Source organism: Cibotium barometz, chromosome 60, assembly GCF_041138505.1.
Source record: "Cibotium barometz isolate CiBa-2024 chromosome 60, ASM4113850v1, whole genome shotgun sequence".
NCBI classification, from domain to species: Eukaryota; Viridiplantae; Streptophyta; class Polypodiopsida; order Cyatheales; family Cibotiaceae; genus Cibotium; species Cibotium barometz.
The window spans coordinates 29,332,748-29,343,507 of NC_141105.1; the positions used below are offsets into that span (position 1 = coordinate 29,332,748).

At 45.0% G+C, this 10,760-nt stretch overlaps 1 protein-coding gene across 1 annotated transcript; it reads right to left on the minus strand.

Annotated features, from left to right (window-relative positions):
- Window positions 1–5,339: 5,339 nt before the first annotated feature.
- Window positions 5,340–9,339, minus strand: LOC147605218 (putative pentatricopeptide repeat-containing protein At3g01580). The gene has a single exon (XM_086793810.1). It carries the CDS (start codon window positions 8,849–8,851, stop codon window positions 6,065–6,067), a length of 2,787 nt encoding a protein of 928 aa, XP_086649936.1. The 5' UTR covers window positions 8,852–9,339; the 3' UTR covers window positions 5,340–6,064.
- Between the last annotated feature and the right edge of the window lie 1,421 nt (window positions 9,340–10,760).

The following is a 10,760-nucleotide window of genomic DNA, read 5'->3' on the forward strand; positions in this document are numbered from 1 at the left end:
TTGCCAGCTCATCCATATCTTCCCACTCTTCAGCAGTAAGAGAAGCGGGCATTACACCCCTTTCTTTGATAGGCTTGTGCTGCTTCTTCTGGAGCAACACATTATAGCACTGGGTTTGCCAAATATCATAGTTATGTGAGCCTTCAAGCTTCTTGATGTGAAGCAATGAAGAGCTCTCACCTGTGGTTGCCATAGCAATATGCAACCTGTCAATGCCTGACTCCCTGCAAAATGTGCAAACACTGCACCAAAAGCACACAAAGTGCTCACAGTTGTTCTCCCAAGCTTTATCTCCCACTGCAGAAGCAAGAATGCAACTTTTCTCCCACTGTATGTGATGAAATCACCAAAATCTGGTTGCTGCAGATTTAGGACAGCACCTTAAATGTGCTCTGTTCCCCTTCCAAAGTACTATACAGCAGTACCAATTACTCACCAATGATGTACCAAACATGTCCCGACAAGTACAGCAGCTGAAATTGAGCCTTTTGGTCACTCAAATCAATGCGCAGCCATGCCAAAACTTGTACAAAGCTGTACCAAATCTGTACCAACAGGTACAGTAGTAATAAATGCTCTCCTGGCTGTCCAAATGAGTGAAAATCAGACTTTTACAGTCCCGAACACTGCATACAATAGTTCCAAACAAAAATTGGGCAAAAGCCCCTTGACTGCAAGCTGATTTCTGAGGATTCAAGGCATAAAAGTCTTGCCTGCTGCTTTGCCAAGCTTAACAAGCATAAAATCTTGAAAAGCCCCTTGATTTAAGATCAATTGCTGATCATACATGGTACATTGACGCACATGAAGGCATCCAGAGTCTTCACGGTGCTTCCCCCTGGCCACATATATATCTAATACATGAAAGCCCCTTGATTTACAGGCACATTGAGTGAGAGATTCATGTGGGAGACATACACAGAGAGAACAAGAGAGAGAGAGAGAGAGAGTTGTGGGAATAAGTCAACTCACCAAGTGTGAGTGTGTGACTCCCCTATCACACATGTATATTGCACTAGTACACATAGTGCACTTAGTACATTAAAAGTACTAAGTGTACTATGTACTATAACTTATGGGCTTGTACACACTATAAGGGTGGGCATTATGCCTTTACCCCAACATGCACCACCTGACCCGGCCAAAGAATAGAATGCCAGTCACATTGTTTCACGGGAATTAATTTAGATTTGTCAAAATTGACATGCAATCCCGCTGCCAAGCCATATAATGAGAGAGTGGTCATAAGCATTTGAACTTCCCGAGAAGAATTATGTGGCATAAAGAAGGAATCATCAGCATATGCTTGTGCCAAAAAAGATGCAGCTCCAGGGATTTTAAGACCAGTCATCTATCCTGTGTTTGTAAGATGATCAAGATACATTAAAAGGGGATGGGTGGCAATGGCATATAAGAGAGCACTAAGAGGACAGCCCTGTCTAACTGATCGACCCAATGTCCATGACCGAGACAAATGACCCCCAAGAATGCACTAAGAAGTAGAGCCAGAATAAAGCCAGTAAAGTGCATTTGCCATCTTGGGACCAAAGCCCAACTTGGTCATGATTTGAGAGATAAAATCCCATTGAACAGTGTCAAATGCCTTAGCAATATCCACCTGCAATATAAGCACATCTTGATGCGAATACTTAGCATATTCAATTGCAGTCAAGGCATTGGATATATTGTCATGGATTTGTCTTCGCGGCACAAACCCATACTGATGAGGATGAAGTCCCGCATCCAGTATCCTGTGAAGCCTATGCACAATCATTTTGGTAATGAGTTTGTAAACTACAGGCATCAAAGTAATAGGCCTCCAATCTGACATATGGTCACACAGATGTTTTTTGGGCACAAGTTTGACTATGCCATGCTTCCAAGAGTGCGGCAACTGATTTTCTTGCCAAGCAACATTGATCATTTGCAAGAGAACTTCTTTCAAATTATCCCAAAAAGAAATATAAAATTCCACCGTAAGGCCATCCTAGCCAGGGGACTTGTATTTGCTGAGGTGGAACAATGCATTATCAAGTTCTGTGTCAGTAAAAGGTAAGAGCTCTCTCCAAGGTAAGAGCTTCATCCATTTCCACTATTCCCGAAACATATTGGAGAAATTCAGTCATAGCCTCAGTCATTTGATTTGATGGGGAACCAGGAGCGGAGAATAATTTCTGGAAATAATTCTGGCATTCATCTTGGAGATCAGAGAAAGAGTGCGTCCAAGAGCCATCTAGCTTCCTTACCCTTAGGCATGAGTTTTTCTTTCGAGTAGCATGCAAGCCCTGAAAAAAGGCTTTTGATGAGCAGCCTTTATCCATGAGGGGCTTCATTCTGGCCCTAATCTGCCATTTGTGTAATTTCCTCTGATCATTAACAGTCAATTTAAACTGAGCATGTGAAAGGGAATCCTTTTCGGAATCAGAGAGAGGCCTTAACTGAGAAAATTCAGTCAATTGTTGTGCTGTCCTTTTTGCCCATTTAACCTCATTCCTCCATTCAGTCATATGCCAGTTGCCATACTCCCTAATGACATTCTGCATACGAGAGACAAAGCTGTCCCAAGCATAATTCATGTTTTCCTGGGCATGCAAAGGCAAGGGATGAATTGCAAGTCTGATCGTTTGCTGGAAATAGTGATGTCAGAAATAAGCTTGATTAACATGCAATAATCTACTGGAGAGGGGTGGCAAATCATCCAGAGGCATGCCAAGCTGCAAATTCATCCACAATGGGGCATGATCTGACAAGCCCAATGAAAAATCTATAACGAGATGAGGACTAAAATCTACAAATTGTTAAGGGTAAAACAAATACCATCTGTCAAGCCTTGCCCAGTATGTAGTAAGTGCATTATGATGAAAAGTATATCCAGGCACTGACCCTTGGAGAAGCACCCATAAATCTTCAGCCTGCACAGAAAGAAGCATGCTGTCCCATTTCTGCCTTTCCAATGATAGCATATGAGATCTTGAAGTAGTGTTATCTCTTGGCAGAGGGGAATTATTAAAATCTCCACAAATGAATGCATTGGATCTCCATGGATAACTGCATAAAGAATCCCATAATGAAGCCCTCATGGCAGAGGTCTGGGAAGCATAGACTGATGCAAACTCAAGAATATCACCATTGACATTACAATGTATGACCATCCATCTGCCACTGCTATCATTGAAGGCTAATTGAGGCTCCAGCTCATGTCTAACCAGTATGCATACACCTGAGTAGGTAGTGGTACCAGCATAATATATATCATAACCGCCAAAATAAACATGATGACTAACCATGGAGTGTTGATTATGCTCTTGCAAACAAACAATATCTAGCTGCATTTTATGTACATAATTCCATAAAAGCCTCCACTTTGAGACATTGCAGAGGCTCTGTACATTGTAGGTAAAGCACTTAAGTGTTTGAGGCATGAAAGAGGTATATACAGCAAAGTATCATATATAAAAAACAAGACATCAGAGAGGCAAAGCCTCTGCCTGCATGGGTTGCATTCCATCATGACCCATGAAAGATATAGCATTATCCCCTTCTTCTGAATCACATATGGGGATGTCCTTCTTCAAAACCCCCACCCAATTTTGAAGGACAAGAGCTGAAGTAGAAGCCTGTCCTGGTAAGGGAGAAGAAGCATCCCATTGACGAGATTGAAGGGGACGTTGCTTCAATACAACCACCTTCTTAGGTTGTTGAAAACCATCCTGATCAATCCCCGCAGATTCCTTCATCTTCTCTTTTCCTTTATCTTTTCCTTTTCCAGCAAGTGACTGCACCTGATTAATTGGTTTGGCATTCTTTGCTTCATTTCTATTTGCCGTCTTAGCTTGCAAATTCTCGTTCTTTTCCCGTGTCTGGGGCAGCAAGGCATTGGGAGGGGGCTGATGCAGAACCATTGGGCATTCAGAGGCTAGATGCCCAAATTTATGGCAGGCAAAACAAGCTCCTGCAAACACACCCCACTTCAATTCAAAATACCTTTTTCCCAATTGCACTCCCTCAACTTCCACTGCAATAGAAGGAGGGGTAGGTGTATCAGTGTCCCAAAGAATGCAGAACCTGTTACGGTTTCCCATGGGGCATGGAGGACAAATGACCTGTCTCAAAGAAGCAGCCAGGCCAGGTAACTCTTCACGCATATAGTCCGGGAAGTTAACAACCTCAACCCATACAGGACAATGATGTCGTATAAGACTTTGATAATCCTTGTTTGGGGACCAGGGCATAGCATGTACCATCTGCTTCCCGTAAAACAGGGGACAGAATTCAAGAAGCCTCTGCTTGCACGAAGCATCTGATAAATGCACCTCATAAAAGCCTCTGGAAACAAAATACACTCCCTCTACAAAGCATCCTCCAAGGATGGACTTAATCCACTGCGCGACATCACTGGCCGCTGGGATTCTTCCTGGAAAAAAAATTGTAACTGCAGTTTGAGACAACTTCCTGAGAGGATTCACGAGGGACGGCAATTTCAATTTGTACGTGACCTCTGGAACCGGTTTGCCCCATTCCTGTCATGACTGCTGAAAGTCATCCTTAAGGGTGTCAAAGACGTACTGAGCTTCCATAGTAAGTTCATCATCTTGTGATGCAGGCTCTGATAGGCGGCGCTTAGCATCTGCAGGTCTTTCTTTTCGAGCATATGTACAAAAATCCAAACCTGAAGCCATGATTGAAATACGACTCTCTCTCTCTCTCTCTCACACACACACACACACACACACGGAAACACAAATGAGAGCAATGAACAAGAAGAGGCAAAGGTCAGCAAGAGACACCAAGCAGACGGGAAGGGAGGAGGCAAAGGTGACAACAACAAGAGGAGAATACTCTAAGCAGGAACAGACGATAGACAGCAAGAAAAGGCGGCAGCCCACTGTAGGACCACGTCACAGCCCACAGCAAAGACAGACGGGAGAAAGGACACCTAGCAAAACCAGACAACAGTCTGCAAGGAAAGGCAGAAGCTCTCGGAAGACCAAGGCGACAGCCTGCAGCAAAGACTGACAACGGCCTAGAGACTGGCAGGAAGAGGCGAGCAGACTCAACGGAGCAGAGAGGCGAAAACACCAGCACAAGCAGGCGATGGACCTCTCTCTCTCTCTCTCTCTCTCACACACACACACACACACCCCTTGGCAATACACACACACACACACACACACACATATACATACATACATACATACATACATACATACATACATATATATATATATATATATATATATATATATATATAGAGAGAGAGAGAGAGAGAGAGAGAGAGAAGTTATCGTGTATGCTGTCTAAGCTCATGCCATTAGGTATTCATTGCACATACCAACCCTTAGGACTCTTCAACTCTTTTCCTCCCAAAGATTCATATACACCAACAAATTTATACATCCTTTTCTTCCTGATCATTAATAGCTTTTGTGCCTCTCCAAGAGACTCAACAATAAAAACCAGTCCGCATTGCCGGAGAGTCTCAGGTTAGTGGTGCCTTTGAATACCACCCTTATATTTATGTCATCTCTCTGTGGAGGGGCAAGCCATACAAGGGGACCCCTTATTACAAGTTTTCACCTGTACTGCTAAGCCTTTCAAATAGCTGGCAGGACTTTACCCTGATGTATAATATGTGAAATATTTTTTTCCCAGAGACCATTGAAAGTTGGCAGCCGACAGGGCCTAAGGGCCAGCCCAGCCAGGCAGCCAGGCCAAAGGGCTGCCCAGCGCCCAGTCAGCCAGGCCCAGGTGCTGCCCAGCAGCCAGGTTCATGCGCAGAGTGGGCCAGCCAATGCATGGTGTGAAAACGATGGCATTTAAAGGCATTAAATTGCATATTTGACCAGGTCGTGGAGGGAAATAAGAACAAGTCCACATGAACCTTTGCCATCCTTGAACTGGTGAACTCATGAGCATGTTCTCCAATACAGATATCCACCTCGTGGCCTCCTAACAATGTTCACAACACGCATGATTTTTTTCACACCGATTCATTTTCCTATGGGCATGTTAAGCAGCCCAAATGCTATGGCCAGCATCTCATTCCTTTACCTCTTCTCCATTATCATTCACAATATACGTCCAGTGTGGAAGATACAATTTCTTCTTGAGCTCTGAGCAACAAGTGATACAAATATTTTCCTTGTGGGTACTTGTGATCTCCTGCAATAAATGAGAAAAGTTCCTTGTCATGTCCAATCCAACTCTGCCCAGGTTTCCACCATGCACCTGCTTTCTGTCTAGAAATTTCTACCTCGGCTGCACATTCCTGCAGCCCGGCATCTGCATAGATGTTTGACATCAAAACATATGCAGCAGCCTGCTTGGGCTGCAGACTCACTGCATGATCAAACGCCTTTCTTGCCAGCTCGACATTGCCATGTGTACGGCATGCACCCAGCAAGCACAACCAAATGGCCAGATCAGCCTGCATTGGCATGCTCCCCAACATGTCCTCTATCCGGTTGAAGTCTCCAGCACGCCCAAGGAGGTCTAGCATAATGCCATAGTGATTCAGGTCTGGGGTTACATCATAGTCTTTGCTCATGGATTCAAAATACTCGATACCTTTAGCAACAAGGCCAGTATGACAGCAAGCTGAGAGAACTGAAGAGAATGTTACTTCATCTGGCATCATACCTGCTCGTTTCAGCTTCTCAAACATGTGCAGACTGGCTGCAGAATTTCCTTCTCCTGCATGACCAGCAATGCATGCAGTCCATGCCACGATATCAGGCTCTGAAAGCTTATCGAAGATCGCCTGTGCATCTACCATGCTTGCACAACTCCCATATGCATGAATTACAGTGGCTGCCACTGAGTGCATCCAATCATATCCAGCACAGATAATGTCGAAGTGGACCTGTTTACATATCTCTAAGCGTCCTGTTACACTGCAAGCTTGCAAAACACAGTTAAGTGCAACATCATCCAGCATCACACCTTGCTTTCGCATCTTCCTGTACAACCGTAAAGCCTTCTCTCCTTGACCTTGTTCCACTAGTCCTGAAAGCATCGCAGTCCATGACAGCATAAGTGTAACATCATCCAAAGTCACATGCTGCCTTTGCATCTGTCTATACAACTCCAAAGCCTTTTCTCCTTGGCCCTGTTCAACATATGCTGAGAACATTGCAGTCCATGACACAATGTCACGTTGGGACAACTCACTGAACACATCCTCTGCTTCTGTGACAGTCCCACACTTGCCATACATAGTCACAAGAGTGGTACCAACAAAGGCATCAGATACAAAGTCATTCCTGCAGGCATCTGCATGCAATGCCTGTCCAATTTTCAGAGACAAGATTTTGATCGATAGCCCATCCACAACAAAAGCTTGTTCCTTCTCTGCAAGGGTGGCACATGCTTGGAGGGCAAACACAAAGGTCAACAGGTCTGGAGTCATGCCTTCTTCTTGCATCTGTCTGTACAACAGTAAAGCCTTCTCTCCATGGCTCAGGTCAGCATAAGCGGAGATCATTGCATTCCACGACACAATGTTCTGTCGCGATAACAGATTAAACACATCCTCTGCTTTCCCGATGATCCCACATTTGCCATACATTTTCAAGAGGGTTGTACCAACAAAGGCATCTGATACAATGTCTTTTGCACAAGCATCGGCGTGTAGGGCTTGTCCTATTTCTAAAGACATCGCTTTAACTGATCCTCCCTCTACAACAGAAGCTTTTTCCTTCTCTGCAAGTGTAACACAGGCCTGAAGAGCAACAACACACGTCAGCCGGTTTGGACTCATGCCTTCCTCTTGCATCTGCCTGTACAACTGCAAAGCCTTATCTCCTTGGCCATGCTCCACATATGCTGAGAGCATTGCAGTCCATGACACAATGTCACGCTGGGACAATGCGACGAAGACATGCTCTGCTTCCACAACTTCTCCACACTTGCCATACATACTCACAAGGGTGTTGCCAACAAAAACATCAGATGCCAATCCTTTCTTGCGGGCATATTCATGTAATATCTTTCCCCGGCCAAGGTCTCCTGTGCTACCACAAGCTTTGAGGAGGATGACAAAGGTAAAACTGTCTGGCTCCACACCTTCTTCTTGCATACATTGATGCATTTTGAGGGCTTCCTGCACACACCCACACTCCACGTAGGCTGAGATCATGGCGGTCCATGAAAAGACAGTACGGCAAGCCAATCTCCTAGATATCTGTCGTGCATCTTCAATAGCACCACACTTTGCCAGGGTCACCACCAAGTAGTCACCAAGGAAACCGGTCAGCTCTGTGTGATGTTGGGCAAGATGAGCATGGATTCGTCTAGCGTGAGTGAGGGACTTCCTCTTGTTGCATTGCTTGAGGAGAGAGAGGTAGGTGTTGGTGGAGGGAGATGTGCCCATGTGAGAGAGGGCATCCACGGCCCTGTCTAGCTGTCCTTCGTCACATAGAGTTTGAAGGAGAAGCTCATCATGATATGGACTCCTACCATAGGTGCATAAAGGAGAGGTGAGGCCACCCTTCTGCTGTTGTGCTGTAGGAGAAGCATAATCATGATGATGATGATCATCATCATCTTCATCTTCATCAAGGGGAATGGGTACATCGTCGTTGTCATCGTGACGGAGGGAGGGTACGTCACAGAGGGTGGGTGGGGCCTTGTGCCGCCAGAAAGACACTTTGGTGGAGGTCTTTGGGTGCAAAGAGCTTCTCCTGTAGCTTTGCCTTTTGTTTTCATACTCCTCTAACGGGTTTGAAATCCAAGGCTCACCCTGCCTCTCCTCTTGTTGCTGTTGGCTTCGTTCTTTGCTTCTTCCTTGGTGTCGCGAAGGCGAAGCTGACACAGCTCCCAGTAGTGGTAGCGGAGAAGGAAGAAGTGCCATCGGCAGAATGCATGTTAGCGCATAAGGTCAGCCCTGTTAAATGCGTTCAGATTCCAGAAAAACAAGCGAAGGCTGCGATAGGTCCGGTTCGTACGTTTCCATGTCTCCACTTCCCATCCCCGGCATTAGGCTGGATACACACACACAGCCCCCGGCAAGAAAATGCGTTTGGTTGGGGGGTTTCTCCGGTCCAACTCCCCTAAGGGGCAGGGAGGTGCACGGCTGTGTATCCAGCCTTAATAATATGATGGAACCCAGGTCGTCCTGTTGAAAGCTTCCACCCTTGTGAAACAGAAAGCATGAACGTCGGCCACAGCTTCTAACGTGAACCCGGCCTAGTTGGCTGTGAGAGGGCATATACGAGAGAGAGAGAGCGCGCGCGAGATCATGTTGCCATCTAATCCCTTGGCATCAGCAACAAAAAATACTTACAATGCTCACCCACTAGAGTCCCTTACATACTCAACCTAACAAATGTAAGCAGAAGTAGGATCACCACAATACAAAGCACTCAATTGTAGAAAAAAGTGAGAGTTAACAATACTATTGCTTCAAAACTTTGATTACAAATTGATGGTTGTCCACCCACCCATATGCTCCGAGTAAGGAGCTTTGATGGCAATCTAGACACACTTTGGATGAAAGATGTGTTGCTTACAAGAGTGCTTAAACACAATGAGCTCGATGATAAACTAAGGCTGTCAAATTAGTCTATATATAGTACCCAGGGTCATCGGACGTAGATCGGCCATGTCAACCAACCAATACTATTGCTTCAAAACTTTGATTACAAATTGATGGTTGTCCACCCACCCATATGCTCCGAGTAAGGAGCTTTGATGGCAATCTAGACACACTTTGGATGAAAGATGTGTTGCTTACAAGAGTGCTTAAACACAATGAGCTCGATGATAAACTAAGGCTGTCAAATTAGTCTATATATAGTACCTAGGGTCATCGGACGTAGATCGGCCATGTCAACCAACCCACGACTTTCTCCAGAATGATTAACTAAGGCAGCCAAATTAGTATATGTATATAGTATCCAAGGTCATCATGGACATAGATCAGCAACCCACTACTTGCTCCAAAATGACCAATTGACCATATCATCCGACTACAACATAATTCCATAGGGACCAAGTATAGCTCCCACAGACTAAGACCATATGGACCCTCAACCAAACCCCGCAACCCGAAAACAATGTGTCCTTGGTTTGTTGCCAGTACTCATCACACTGATGCAGTCACATAGCCCGCACAATCATGCATCCTACTTGGCAAAGTGCCATGTAGGATGCATCCTACTTGGCAAAGTGCCATGTAGGATGCATCCTACTTGACAGAGTGCTAAGTCTACATAAGCTATCTCCTAATCATCTAGCCACATTTGGCCTCCATCCAGTGTCTAAACTGGGAAGTGTCGGGTACTTGAGAGCTCACGAGAACAGCTACTCCTTGTATAGGGGACCTTACAAAATAGAGCACATTCGTCACCCACCGTAGTAACAACACGAGGGTGGAGTATTGAACAAATGCTTTTCCAACACGAGGGTGGAGTATTAAACAAATCTTTTTCCAACAACCACCAAATCTATCTCTTCGAAGGCGTTTTCACTAACATAAAGAAACTGAGCCCATTTAGCTTTATTAACCTCCAAGGGATTTCCCTTAGAAATCATTATCCCATCATGAAAAAGAAGAGAATTCAAAACCTCTCCCTTGTCAACAAGCTTGGTTGTGATTCAGAATTTTGGAGGATTCGGATCATAGGTCCCCACTATGCCATCCTCAGCATCATCATCCTCTTGCAGGCTCACAGCCCTCTCCATGTCTTCCTTTGCATTCTTAGCCTCCTTGATTTCCATTAGCCTAAGAGAAATAATGAACACCTCATCCACGTTATCAT

Bases quoted from the DNA above. Each gene is read 5' to 3' on its own strand.
- LOC147605218 (XM_086793810.1), bottom strand. From the start codon at position 8,851: ATGGCACTTCTTCCTTCTCCGCTACCACTACTGGGAGCTGTGTCAGCT.